This window comes from Fulmarus glacialis, unplaced genomic scaffold (assembly GCF_000690835.1).
Source record: "Fulmarus glacialis isolate BGI_N327 unplaced genomic scaffold, ASM69083v1 scaffold9657, whole genome shotgun sequence".
NCBI lineage: Eukaryota > Metazoa > Chordata > Aves > Procellariiformes > Procellariidae > Fulmarus > Fulmarus glacialis.
This window is the reverse complement of record NW_009221337.1, coordinates 1-15,156: the sequence shown is the minus strand read 5'-3', so window position 1 is coordinate 15,156 and position 15,156 is coordinate 1. Positions and strand designations below refer to the sequence as shown.

Genomic DNA, 15,156 nt, shown 5'->3' with positions numbered 1-15,156 from the left:
AAAGAGTTTAACCTGTCCTATGAGGGGAGACCTCATCGCGCTCTACAACTACCTGAAAGGAGGTTGTGGCGAGGTGGGGGTTGGTCTCTTCTCCCAAGTAACAAGCGATAGGACGAGAGGAGATGGCCTCAAGTTGCGCCAAGGGAGGTTTAGACTGGACATTAGGAAAAACTTCTTTGCTGAAAGAGTGGTCAGGCCTTGGAACAGGCTGCCCAGGGAAGTGGTGGAGTCACCATCCCTGGAGGTATTTAAAAGACATGTAGATGAGGCGCTTAGGGACATGGTTTAGTGGGCATGGTGGTGTTGGGTTGACGGTTGGACTTGATGATCTTAGAGGTCTTTTCCAACCTTAATGATTCTATGATTCTATGATTCTATGAAAAATAATTTTGCTATTGTAAGTTCTTTATGTGTTATGGAAGATTAATGTGTTGTATGGCTACAGAGGCAAGCCGCTTCTAAACTGGGCTTGACTCAAAATTCAGGATTGCTTCAGAAAGCTGGTTCACAGTCCTTGGTCTGTCTTAGCAGGACTTAAGACTTCTGCTTAGCTGATCATACAACAAAAACGAGAATAGTGTGGTTTTGAAGATTAACCCTTTTTTTTTTAATAGCTGCCAAATACTTCAACTCACAGATGACCCTAAAATTTGCTGGTTTGGAGGTGTTGAATTCAATATTCTTACAACATGGAGCAGTTAGATTTGCCTCTTAAACCAGCAAAAGCTAACTCAAATATTCTGACAAATTACTATTGTGGAAGTGGTAAGCTGTCTTTTTGTAAAATATCAAGATATCTAATGCACCTGGAAAAAATTTGTTCTTTTTGTTTTTTATAAAAATATGTTAAAAAAAGAGTAAAAAAAAAAAACCACCTGTTAAAAAAAAAAGTAAAAAACAAAAAGTAAAAAAAAAAAGTTACGTTCCCTAAGTCAGAGTGGAATAGATCTAATAATGTGTGTGGCAAATGGAGTTAAGAGAACGTCACAGGGGTAAAGGAGTTCCTTTATCATGACAATCCTGTTCTATACTTCTGATTAGAAGATATATAAATATCTGTATAAATAGGTGTATAAAATACCCAACTGTAATTGCATTGTAACGTGCATTTTCCAAATCACAAGATATGCGGTCCTACTGAAGTCACAGCTAGGCCTTTGGAAAACTCAGCATCTATAAAAATAATACAAATGCCTATATTTCCCTTGAATGAGAAAGGCAAACTATTGCAGACAAATGTGTGTTCTGTTTGTCTTCTATGCATTAATAATATGCAGGCTGCAACAGCTAGATAAGGATGTGTCAGCTATTCCATAGACATATTCACAAAGGAGTATTTTCCTACAGCTCCGAATGGCATGGAGCCTATCAGTGTGTGCATCCTATGATATATTGTCCCCTACAGCAAGATCAGTGACCTCTCTGTTAGTGGTCAGATAGGCAGTATATGCTATAGCTTAGGCGATGTGGTTGGCTCACATATTCCAAGTTTATCTTAACAGTCTACCATTTAGGAAGAACTGCTCTTTGTGCTGATGTTAATGTGTAGTACAAAACAGTAGACTGAATGAAAGAAAAAACATTTCTGATAAACCAGATCAAGGTTATGAACTTGCATTGGATTCTGCGTAAATCCACTGAGGATCACAAATTCTCTTCCAAGTCTAGCTGTAGTGGGCAGCATATGAAGCATGCATGAAGATCTGTAATCTGTTTTATTCAGTTGCGTTGACTTGGCATACTGCTACCTTTTTTCTTCTTTAAGTACAAATTTTAAGGGTGCTGTGTTCTACAATAACTCCTTTACGTTAGAGCGTTTATGGAAACAAATGGGTATCTATTTCACATTGCATCTATAGTTCTCATTCTCAAGGATAGGGAATATTTTGCTAAAACGTATAGCATCTGTTTTAGTGATCCCAGATGCCCTGGGGACTTCATTCCTGTGTTGGATTTAATGAGACTCAATAGATTTGTCCTCACCAACAATTTCAAGGTGGAGAGACTTCAATCAATACTAGGGATAATAAGACAAGGAGAGATTCTGAACTCCTTAGCTAGCTTATCACAGTTTTCTGAAATTTACAATTTAGGGACTTTGTTTTTATAATGTAGTACTTCCCCTTGATCTGATGTGGCCTTTAGGTTCCTTGTTAATCATACTGATTAAAAATGTCTTAGTGGAAGGCCCTTTTAGTGAAGTGGAAATACTGTTATTGGTCATTAAATAGGAAGTCGTAATTCGTGTCGTGGAACTCAGCTCCTGGAACAACCAAATAGAGAATACTGTGGATAGTGGTACAGTACATGTCCGTGATGAAGAAAAGCATTGCTCAATAGTTAGATTTTTGGCATAATTAGAAAACACATTAAGAGTTTTCAATTATGAGCCGTTGCAGAAGTCTGCATCAAGTAGATTAAAAGTAGATAAAAATAGGATAGCGTCAGATACATTTTCGGATATTGTGGTTAATTATGTGCCTGCAGTTGCCTTTGCTAGTCCTTCTCATGGTGTCAGTGTGTGGAGATAGTTTGCTTTCCTTCAAGCCTGAGAGATTGTAATCAGAATGTCAAGTTACTGGCTTTGCCATCCTAAAGTTATATTTTACTACTTCCAGTCTTTTTTGCGACCGCAACAACTTTTAAGTATAGTTAAAAATCACATAAATGTGTTTTTTTTTAATGTAAACAGCATTAAATTCACAAAATAAAAACTGAAAACATATAAATGTGTAAATGGTAATAACAATGCAGGTTTTCCCTCAAACTGGAATGAAATACGTAAGTTCTTTCATACATGATAAGAGCTGAGAGAAACTGACTGCCCAGTCAAATATACCGAAGCCCACATCAGTAATAAGTGAATCATCATTTTTGTAGTCCACTCCGTCTGTGAAAGCTGTGAGAAACTCAGATCTTTATTAAAGATTATCTCACACTTTAGTTCAAGCTTTGATACTGTTTTCTATTGCTGGGAAGTGTGTTAATTAAGTTAGTCTATTTATTTCTTGTATACCAAACAGCGGCAGAGTTGGTCACATGCTAGCAAATACCAGGTTTTCTCAGGGTGATGTTAAACGCTGCACTCACAGGCGATGATTTTCATGCTTGAAAAACTCTGTACTGACATTCTTAGTGTGCTATAGTTCCTGTATGTAATGGTGTAGATTGGTATCTGCAGAATGCTTAAGTATTTGGAAAAAAAAAGCAGATAATCTATAATTCTAAATCTGTCACTAATGTTTGCAAACCATTGTCTTAATGTTTCTGGCAACAATAATATATTTTTTTAGAGTATGAGAGCTGTAGGTGAAAGAAATTATGTAAACTGGTGAGACAGTGCAAGAGGAGTTGTACATTGAGAAAGGAAGAAAAATCTTAAGATTAAGCTTACTTAAGTGTGTTTTTGAGTAATGCCAATTTTGATCAGAGTTAGAATTATAAGATTTAAATATATCTGAATTTTGTGTATAAACAGTTCAGTCCCACAATAGTGTTTGCAGTATGAATTAGTAACGTTTTTCTGCGTTAGCTAGGACTGGTGTTCTTCACAAGCCTGCTGAATGTTCTCTGACAGTATACTATGTAGAGAGAAGAAATCTATATAGGGTTTGGTAGCATTTCACAGAGAAGTTGTTGCCGATAAATACAGTATTTCTGAGAGAACTGTGTCAAAATTTTTGTATATTCAAAAAAGCAATCCACAAGCCCCACCATTAGATAGCCATATCAACACAAGGAGTTGCACAAAACTGATTAGATGAATGAATACTAGAAGGCTACATTAATGGGGGGTGAGGTGGGGAATCAGTCAGGGAACAGGAAATACTGGATTCATTGAAGTGAATGGACTCATCAGTTTGAATTTTTGCAGTAACACCACTAATAAAAAAGACTGAAATGTCCTTTTCTTTTATGTTCTCTTCCGTTATTTTTGAGAAAGTATATTGCTAAATTACCTATTTTACATGGTTTCCAAAAGAAACATGGTATTTGCGATTATATAGTACCATAAAGTTGAGGAAAGCACATCGTCTCTTTTAGCTCATGCTAGTAACCCTTGCTTGCATCGTCTGATGTTACTCACATCCATTCTGTACTTTCTTTTGTTTTTCTTCTTAACCTCTCACTTGTGTCTGGCATTTTTCTCTTGTATCATAGGTAAGCTTCATGGTCTGTCATCTTAAAAAAATCACTCTACCTCTCTGCTTTTCCATTTTAAAACTGAACGCCATGAATGTGGTGTATATAGTCTGTCTGGAGTGCCTCTTCAGTGTCACCCTACAGCTCCTCCAGCTGATTTCTGCCCTTACTCTTTTCAAATTCTCTTATATAGCATGATCTTGTAACATGGATTTCTGCGATGGTGCTGTAATAGTTTCCCTTATAGTTTTATTGTGTCTTAATTCAGACTAACTTTTTTTCATTTGTGTCATTACTATATGTTCAATATTACAGTATGTTCAGATTCATTTACTCAGGTCTCCATAATACACTGGTTTTTAGGGTGTGAGCATTTAGATAAAACATTTAACATAGGAGAATATTTGTTTTACACATGGTGTATATAATTGGCTACTGTTGAATTTTAATGGATGGATCTACCTTAGTGTTAGTTCCTCACAGGAGTATACTTTTGAAGGAAGTCTCCCAGATGTCCCCACTTTCTGTGCTTTAGTTGATATCATAGGAAAGTCTGTGCAAGCATTGGCTAAATTCCTTTTGGGTTATGGAACTGAAAATTATTTTGGAACTGGAAAATGTGTCCTAGCTGTTAATTGGCATTCAGTACACAGGAGCAGTCTGAACCTAGTTTAAAATAAATCCTGCACACTTGTATAAAGTTAGTGTTGGTCATTTGTGTCTACCGTTTCACTCTGCAGTTTTTTTCCAGTTGCACTATGATTATGGCTAACATATAATACAATAGGTAGCGTGAGTTAATTATTTAGTTTTACTAGGTTTTGTTGGAATTCCTCAGCTTTCCTTGGTCTGACCTAACTTAATTTTGCCTTAACTTTACCTCACCCCACCATTATCAGGCTGTTAAATATTTTTTATCGCATGTAGGCAGGCTTTAGAGTCACATGTCTTGGCTCTCCTGGAAGTCCTAGCTTCGGTCTGGCATTTTTAGGTTACTTGATGACATTAAGCACACCTATTGTTCTCCTGTTTTAGGTAACTCTTCAAACATCTAGCAAAAAGTGTTTTCTGGTAAAATCAGTTAAATCAATATAAGAAATTGTCAGGGTAGCTGAGAAATACGTGATACTTTATTTTTTGTAATTCAGCTAAGTTACTCTTCCTTCCTGACTGATAAATAATGCTCTTGTGTCATATAGATTAAATTTATTACAGTGTACTGGTTTCAGATACTTTTAATCTTTTTTTATTTGTTTTTAAGTACCTTCACCTGTAACAGTCTATGTTGCCTGTCAGAGAAAGGACAGCTCTAAGGCATTAGAAAGAGATTCTCAAAATACAGTCAGTGCAACAGTTTTTGCAGAGCACAGTCTTGTGTCACTGGCTGTTGCCTTTTTTTTTTCCAACTACTGATTTTCATAAAATGTATAAAGAATGATTTTAAATATTTTCCTTTTTCTTTCTGTCCTGTAAACATAAATACTTTTTTATATCTTTTCTTGGGGATTAAACAATTTCCTGGGTAAATCTCATGTCTTATTGACAATCATGTAAGGTATAACCACTCACTTATGTACAGTCAAGATTTCACTCCTCTTTTTTGTGAAGCTTGCTAGTTCTGAGATAAATAATTTACAATATTTTTTGTCTTTCTTTTGGATTTTCTACTCAATGTTCCATCTTGAGTCCTCTGATCTCCATTTGACGTCTTGTCTCTCTACACCTGACTTTCTGTATCTTTATTAACGGTAGACCTGTTTCACCATGTTGTGCAATTCTGTATGTTCTGGAATGTGCTTACTGCAGTGTGATTAAATGTGGTGCCTCTTCTAAAACAGGGTCAGAAATGAGCAGAAAACCCCAAAGTAATCCCATATAGACATTAATCAGTGCATGGCCATAAATGAAAAGATAGGGAGCCAAATGGAAGTTTGGAAGCTGTTCTAGTTATCTGTGGACAGTAGGTAAAACTATTTATTTTCATACAGATAATTTTCATTTTGAAACTTCCTGATGTTCAATACCTTAAAAAAAAAAAAAAAAAAAAAAGAATCTGAGTCCTATAAACTAGTACACTGGTGTTGTTTAAAAAAATATATAAACCTCAGTGTAAAAAGATGAATGGTGTGAATGTGTTTTTTGCACATAGCTTTTAGCTAGTTTTATACTTGAAGTATATATGTTTTGTTATTGCTGTTTTCAAAGCAGGAAAGGTTGGAAAAGTTTATGCAAGTAAAAAGACAGGCTATTTGTCTTGTCCTGACAAATGCTGACTACCAAAAATACCCATTAGCTACATTAGGGGATGTGGCTGCCAGCTAGAAAAAAGCATCATTTTTGATGTTCTCCATTCATCTTACTAGGATGTTACCTTTCATATACTATAATTACAACCACTTAAGTGCTGCTAGTCATAAACCCAGCAAATTGTCATACTAGTATGATCTAGCTAATGAGCTTATATAGTTGTAGTTGGAAGTAACTGTGTCTTGATGTTCCATTTGTTTAGAAGGACATTATCTAAAGATGCATGTTTTTGATAAATGAACTGTTTATTTTCCTGTGAGATACTTACTGATTTCCAGAAGAAATTGGCTAGTCTTGAACTTGCATTTCTAGAGATGATGTAAGCTTTCTTAAATATATAAGAAAGATTCAGTAGGCTCAGAAATTTCAATGTAAAAGTTTAATTTTTAAGACTCAGAGTAATTCGAAATATCAATCTGTCTGGACTTTGAATTTTGCCTGAGAGGCATGATCTCTGATCTGCTTTGGAAATAGGCAAGAAATAATTTACTTTGTCCTAAGCATATTTTGAGAGCCCGTGGAAGTAGAAAATGTTAAGAAGAAGGAAAGGAAGGGAGATTATTGTTTCCAAATTTCTCACAAAGTGTTAGGTAGACCATTTCCAAATCTAAAAGTTATGATTGTTTTTCAAAGGCTTTAACTTCTGAGTGATACAAGCAGACGAAAGGGAGAAAGAAGTGTATCACTTAAAGCTGACAAGACAAAGAGTAAAATGAAGAGTAAAATAATGTTTTTACAAGTAAAGTGATTTGTGTGTCAGTTCCTTGTACTTATAAATATTATTGATAGATTTGGAAATTCTGATTTTCATATTTAATTAGTTTCTTTTGGATGGAATGGCAGAAAGGAATTTTCCAAAGACAACTGTCAGCTACAGAATTACATGCCTTCTACAGATTATTTTATGATAGAATAAATAGTCGGAGGGAATATTGTTTATTTTGGGGAAAAAAAACAATCAAAGGAATGAAGGACTGAAATGAAGAGAGAGAGGACTGTATGCTTAGGTAGTAAAGCTGTAGAGTCCTGTATTTCCTTCAGAATCCGTACTATTGTTTATTCAGATACAGGTTTATTTTTCAAAATGGTTTTTTTTTTTTTTAATAAAAAGCTGATTTTGTTTTAAACAGTTTTCAGATGTTTATATTGAAAAAGTGGTAAAAATGGAGGGATGGGGTGGTTATTAAGTTCTCTTATTCTTGCAAAATAAGTTCTCTTTGTTAGTTAGATGGCATGTACCTCTAGTTATTACTTAGGTGTAATTCTAGAAATTTTTTGTGTGTATGGAATCTCTTCTAAAGCGATTGCAGAATATATACAATATTCTGGTTTCAGCAAGAACAGTTGAGCAACAGCCAGGGATAAGAACTTCTAATATCATCTCTGGGTTTTATAGTTAATGTCAAAAAAATTCCCACAGAATAATTATTTAAACAACAATTTTGTACTTCATACAAAATGCAGTAGGCATTAATGGATTCACTCTATTGCTATCCAAGCTGTATTGAAAATGTTAGTTTTAAACTATCAAACTACTCTATAGAAGACATGGGTGGTATTTGATATTCTTGTTCCTTTAATTTCGTTTCCAGGGCAGATGTTTCAATTTTCTGCCTATTCACAATAAGGGATTTTTTTTTTTCTTTTGTGTTTTCTGTATTTTATATAAACTGTTCAAGAAGTAAAATAAATCCTGATTTTTAGGTGTCCATTTCTATTCATAAATGCTATAAAAAAGCAACTGAAACTGATAATATTCTGATGTAGGTTGTGTTTTTCTGGAAAACTGTCTTTCAAATTTAAAGTTTCGGTGATTGCTACAATCACTATTTTCAAATGTATAGAGTGAGGCAGGAGGACAAGAAGTGTGAAAGACTTGTCAAACGTGAAAAAGAGAGGGTGATCTTTGTGAACAAGTTATTTAAATTATACTTTCTCTCTTCCTGTATTTATATGGCTATCTGCATTGAAGTTGTTTTTAATCCTGTTATTTATCTTCTTCCCTCTCATAGCTTTATAATGAATTGACTTTATGTTTTGAGACTGTTAAAACAAGTGAAATTCAACTGCAGCGAAGCTGTGCCTCTCTTCAGGATCAGTTACTTGGGAAAGATCAAAAGATTTGTCAGTTACAAGAGCAACTTCAGCAGGCTTGTGATGCTTTAAATGCAGTACATCAGAATTCTTCTCCAAAATGTGAAGTTCAGGTGAGCCCACTTCTAGAATAATAAAAGTTGTTTCTTCTTGTTTTAAATTAAGCTTCGGTACCAGACAGTTTTGAAGGAAATTGCAGTTGTTGGGTTTTTTTAAGAAAAACTGTGCAACTATGCTGCTGCAGTAGTGTAAGTATTTCTGCTCTTGCTATTAGAAGATACTTCACAGTTAAATCTGTCCTGTGAAAAAAACTGAGAAATGGTGTCAGTATTCAACAAGACTCTTACTGATATTCTCTAACAAAGACACCAAAATAAAAATAAAACCAAAGTGATTTGGAAAAAGATTCCTAGAAAAAATTGTGAAGTTTCTGCATTTCTTCTGTGAAAATGAAATGTATTGGTTCTGGTTTGTTTCATTGTTCCTCACCATGCAACTAAACTTTAGATCATAGATCTACAGAAAGTATTATGGTGGGGAGAAATATTTGTCTAAAAATTTCTAAGCTTTAGTGTACCATTTGGAAAGCCTCCAACTTTACAAGTGTGCCAGATCTTACACATATGCCCCTGACATTTTCCAAAGGCCAATTTATGACTTAAAGTGAGTTTGAAAGGCTTTGAAATTATCTACCCACAATGGTTTTGTAAACTCTGTTGCTTAGTTTCTTCCATAAATTTGTCAGTGAGATTGACAATGCATTTTTTTTTCCCTTAATTAAGCAGAGAAGGGAAAATAGTTAAGGTGATAATGCTCATTAAATGCAAAACTTCACTTAGCGTGGAAAGGTAAGGTAGATCTGTAATGAAGGATTATATTCATGAGCCCAAAGGAGCTTGAATATTAAAAAATCCCATAGTGTTTAATTCCTCAAAATTTGTGTAAGTAGTAATCTGCTGTAAAACAGAAAAATCACAGAGTGCAGTGTCTCCTGGATGTGTTCATGATGGTCATTCCAGAGTGCATGTTCTAACTTTATTGAGAGTATTACTTAAGTGTTTATCATAAGATTCTTAACCCGTATTTTGTATTATTTTTAAAGTTCCCCTTAATCTAATGATTTGATAATTTTGTTTCAAAAATGGTAAAACACATTCTTTTAAGTCTTTCTTGTGGAGTGTTTACCTCTTGATACATTCTTGACCTTTTTCTGAATCTTAGAAATAATTGGGTTTTTTTCTTTTAGAAGATTTTGGTGGATTTTTTGAAAGGTTATAAATATAAAATTAGTCTCAAGCTGTTTCTGCTCTAAATACAGATCATGGTTTTTGATCATGGTTTTTGAATGCTCAGACTGTATTTCTGAATACATCATTCTACTTTTGTCATCTTGTATTGCTCTGAAGAGTTTTTTGCAGTTTATTTTGTCAGACTACTTAATTTTTTTATCATAAAAGCTTTTATTATATCTCTGGATTATATTTCCTGAGGTTAAGGAGGCCTTTGTTGTCTTTGTGAAGTGATTTTAGAATGCTTTCCTCCAAGTACAACACCTATATTGTCTAACCTGGATATTGTGTGACAGTTTATTATACAATCATGCCATATCCCATGTGGACCTGGTGTAAATATTTGGCATTGGCTTTTGTCTTTATTATCCTGAATAGCTTAGTAGTATTAGAAAATTTTGTTACTACACTAGTCTCCTACCTTTCTATATTTTTTGAACATGTGGGACACCGCAGGTGACTCTTCCCCACTGAGTAAACTAAGCATTTATTGCTATTACTTACTTCTCATAATTAAAGCAATTCTTTAACTGTAACATTTTTTCTCCCCTTAAAATACAGCAGTTGTGTTTCTTTAAGAGCGCCTAGTGTGGAGCTTTGCTGAAATCCATTTCAAATCCAAGTAGACAATTTCACTCAGATCAATTTTGTATACATCTTAAAAGAACTTTAGGAAATTTCTGAGGTTAAAAGTAAGACTATTTTAGAAGCTAGTGACAACCTACAATTGGTGATTCAACTTTTATACTTGATTTCCTTTGAATGTTTTAAATGAATCACATCCAGTGTGGGTGAATTTCTTTTGTTGATTTATTCTATGTCTCCTTCTAGTGGTGTCTGAACTTGAAGTACATTAACCAGTATGCTCCATATAAATTAGGATCCAAATGTGAAGCAGTCCTAAGTTGCTTAATGGTGAACATGGGTGCAAATAATTATTTTCCTGTGGCCTTCTGTTGGCTTTCTGCTATGTTTCCATTTTGATCCTATCTCAGCCTTTTAGACTCTCTGGCACTGTCCCTGTTCCCAATGTATTTGAAGGAGTGTACTTGTCATGATTATTCAGAGAATTTGCTGTTTTGTGAATGTAGGTTCAGTCTGACCTTCTGCAGAAATATATCCGTTGAACATTTATGTCATCTGTCACGAGCTCAGCCACTTATTTACCAATGCCAGTGGAGAAGACATGGTAGGAAGCAAAAGCAGACAACTTATGATAATGAATGTAATATATTTAAATGCAGTGTATGAACCTTCATTTTTCAGTAAATTAATCTTAAACCAGGCTGTGATGGCACAAATGATTAGTGTTACTGAAGCAGCCTCATAGGGAAGGAAACGTGACTAGGTAGAGTCCATAGTTGTTAGGTTTGTAGGAGAACCGAGATGTTAAGCAGTATATGCTTCTGTGCTTAACATGCTTAATATTTTCTCTTGACTAACATTCTTCCATTCTGCTATAGCAAATATCCCAAATTTTGTTGACATGCAGTCTTGCTGTGGTTGAAAGGCCAGAGTATGCCTTTTGGGAATGTATCATAATGCTCATTGTTGGCTGCATTTTAATGACAGCCAACTTTCCCATTACCAACTGTACTATCTTGCGTAAGTGTTAGAAAGGTAATGATTACACAGCTGAGGTTTCTGCAGGGGAAAAAAGTGATTACCTATCATTACTTCCGTGACCTGTTAGATAACCAGAATCCTGGTTATTCATGAAGTTCTGAAGTTAAACGTAATTAAGAGAACCGCCTAACTCATTCTGCTGTTTCTTGACTGCAACATCAGTAGAACAGGATGGATTTGGAATAGAGGCTTAGTTAACAGGACACCAAAGCAATGTAGGCATCTACTAGTTTTCCTGTTACCATTTTTTAAAACAATCTTCCCTAAAAAAAGAAGTTGGTTTAAATGACAGTTGTATTTCTGCTGTAAAGTACTGATTTGTTGAGCGTGTTCAGATTCGTGCCTTGCTGAAAGTTCATCCTGTGGGACATGCTAACAATCTGTTGACAGCACTAATATGTCTTCTTCAGACTTTCACTAGCCAGGAAGATTATACATCAGTGTTGCACATGTTAGCACATACTTTTTCCTGGATTTGAACTTTTCTTGCTGTTGAAATTACATTGTAGTCAGGCAAAAATGAATTTTATATTATTGGCTTTATTAGCAAGAATATCTCTATTTTCTTTCATTAAGGGTAAAATATGCCTTCTTTAATGTTGTAATCTTATTCTAGTCAGTGTGACACTTGTGTTGGTGAGGGCAAACTTTTAGTTGATTTTACCTATTCTGGTAATGTGTGTGATGAAGAACTTAAATCTGCTTTACAGTAAATTTCTATTTACTTCTTAGTATGTGTGCATTCAGCAGCTCTCACATACCTTTTCTCTGATCAGAGACATAAGGCATCTTTGAATTTGGAAGACTTTTTAGTTAGATCTGTGCTCATGCTACACAGTAAAAAATGAACAGAACAAAACCATTTTAAATAGTTTTCAAAACATACGCCTGTGGGGTTTGATTAATTTCATCTCATGTAATTGTTATTTTGGTTCTGTTTCATTATTGGTGTTCATTTTAACTCTGAGATGTATACCATACATTTAGTCATACAGTTAGTGTACTGTAACTATTGCCCATGTGAATGGTAAGTTGCTGAACCGAGGCAGTCATTTCTGTCTTGACTCCTACTTTTCATATGTGTGCAGACATCAAAGACAGTATTAAGAGATGATACTTGATCAAAGAACAGTAATTAACAGACATTTGTTTGTTTTTATTTGTAACTGTAGCATCTGACAGGTATGTGCATTCTACCTAATACAGAATTCACTTGCACTTTTATAATAGTATCGTAATTTCTCATTATGAAGTTTTTAAAAGCAGTCAGAATAGAAAATACCAGTAAAACAATGAAAGACATTGCATACAGGTGTAACTTAAGCTTATTAGAAAAAAAAATGCTGATTTGTAACTAAAATAAAAATTTGAGTTTAGAAAGATTTGTATGAGAAATACATAAATAAAATGTTTCAAGAAAAACTGCATCCATTGTTGCCATGCAAAAATCTTTCAAGTCTTATTATCAGAGTGTGACTTACTGGTTTTCTAACATCAATGTTTCAGTGATTTCAGTTTATTGGGCTTGTATAGTACAGTCTTTAAAATACTGATGTTGATTGAAATATAAATGGTAAAAAATTAGCTGGAGAGGGTAACTCTCATTTATTTTAGTGGTTCTACATTTTGCCCAGTATACTTAGTATTGCAATATGGATATTTAAAGTCCACTTTTGAGGAGGCTTAATTTTCTATTTCTTGTTAATGATACAGCATAACAAGAGGCAGATATCCTGTTCAAAGTATGGTGCTGTAAATTTTGTTCTATAGATTGGGATCATTTCAGTTACCGAAACTAACTCCTAACAAAATGCCTTTTGTATTACACTTATTTAGGCTTTACTCTTAGGAAACTTACCCATTTATTTTATTTGCATTAAAAGTTTCTCGGTCTTGCACCCCCTATGGGTCAAAGCTTGCCACAAATATCTTCCAGTTTTTAGAAATATTCAATTTATTAAAAAAAGTATTGAAATTGATCACAAAGATCTCAAAATATAATTTTTTAAGCAACTAACAAATACTGTAGTGAAAAGGTATTTGTGTAGGACAAGATAATATGAATCACAGTGAACATTTAGGACTATGTAATACTGCAGCACATTGTTTGAGGAAGGCAAAAGACTTTATCACTGTTTGCTTGAAGGCTTGGGCTTTGAAAAAAGTAAAATGGGACTGAAATTGACCAATTTAGGCAACACAATTTACTGAGTAAATAATTAGTCTTTAATGATGGAAAATATCAATAATATTTTTCAAGTGGTTGTATTCCCTTAAGCTGCAAACTATCTGTTATTTGGAGATTATTACCCTTATAATAAAGACAGGTATAGATTATAGCTTGTAAAGTTAAATTTGCTCCATATTTCATACATATTTTTGTAATAGAAAGGTACTGGTATTTTCTGGTGTTTGCAATATACAGACAAGTATAATTTAAACTTTAGATTTAAGATATATGTGACCTTCAATATTAATGATGTCATTTTAATCTTAGTTATATGTTTTATAGCAAGTTTCCTATGGTAGCTTACAGCTAAATACTTTTTTAAAAATTAGTATAAGCATGTCTCTGATTCTTGGTCAAAGAAGTGGTAGTAATTTGTTAGTTTCCAAACATTTTTTTTTAATACCAATGTGTTATGAAACTACACTTAAAGTATCTTATATACGTGTCTTTTAAACAAGGTGGAAAGGAGAAAATACAAGTCTTTGTTGAAGTAGTATTATTATTTTTCTAGAAAGTCTTTGTATTTGAACAGCACAATTCTGGCATAATATAGACACATACAAAGGAGTTTGTACTCTGTGGTTCAGGCCATACCCTTGTCCTCAGAAAAGCTGTGTAGAGGTATAACTGTTAACAAAGTCTGAGAAGCCATTGTTGCTACTGGGATCACAGTATACTAGCACTTGGTCGCCAGAAAGTGCAATTTTAGTTACAGTTGGGTGTGTTTTACTATGACAGTTTGGGACTCCACCTGCAGTGTTGTAGGTGTGCCAGGATGCAGGCATGTGTTGTCTATAAAACAAGGAATAGTGGTTTTGTGCAGCTTTTGAAATTATTTTTAAAAAAAGAAAAGAAATGCAGTGTACTTTAGGAAGGTACTGCATAACTTCTGAAAACTAATGAACATTGTGTTCTGGAGTGTTAAAAGAAGAGAAAGGAAAAACTGAATCCAGTTGTGAAGAATAGTTTAATTTTCAGTTAGTTTGGTTTGACAATCCATTTATCTATTTTCAATGTACAATAATCTGAAAGGACCAAGATGCTGAAAATGTGGGGTTTATAATGGAAAGAGCAACTCAACTTTAACTACTCTATAGTGGCACTATTCATGCCGCTATAATAAAACTTAAGAACGTTTAGTGATTTTTTTTTTTCCTACAATTATTCAAAATTACATTACCCTTACTGAAAACTGAATGGCTTTTAGTGGATTAATTAAACTGTAGCTGGTTTGCCATCTGGGTGCCGCTTGTTTAGCTGCTTTCTCACAGAAAGATTTTTCACTGAATAAAGAATATTTTTTTGTTAGAAGACAGCTGCCAGACAGTAATTTCTAAAATAGAAATGATATATAGACTATTAATTGTTATCAGGTTAAATTTTGGGTTATGCAGAGGAAACTACTTGGACATTTCTTTCCAATTTTCAATTTCTTTCCATTCGTCTCCACACCCCCCCCCCTTCCCG

The 15,156-nt window shown here is 34.1% G+C and overlaps 1 protein-coding gene across 1 annotated transcript in view; it reads left to right on the top strand.

Moving 5' to 3' along the window:
* LOC104079151 (centlein-like) overlaps window positions 1-8,657 on the top strand; it is a gene marked incomplete at its 3' end in the record, with an annotated part of 37,271 nt that extends 28,614 nt beyond the window's left edge. Inside the window, exon 6 of the mRNA XM_009581076.1 lies at window positions 8,463-8,657. Coding sequence (XP_009579371.1) covers window positions 8,463-8,657 — 195 coding nt within the window. The remainder of the gene's footprint in view (window positions 1-8,462) is intronic.
* Between the last annotated feature and the right edge of the window lie 6,499 nt (window positions 8,658-15,156).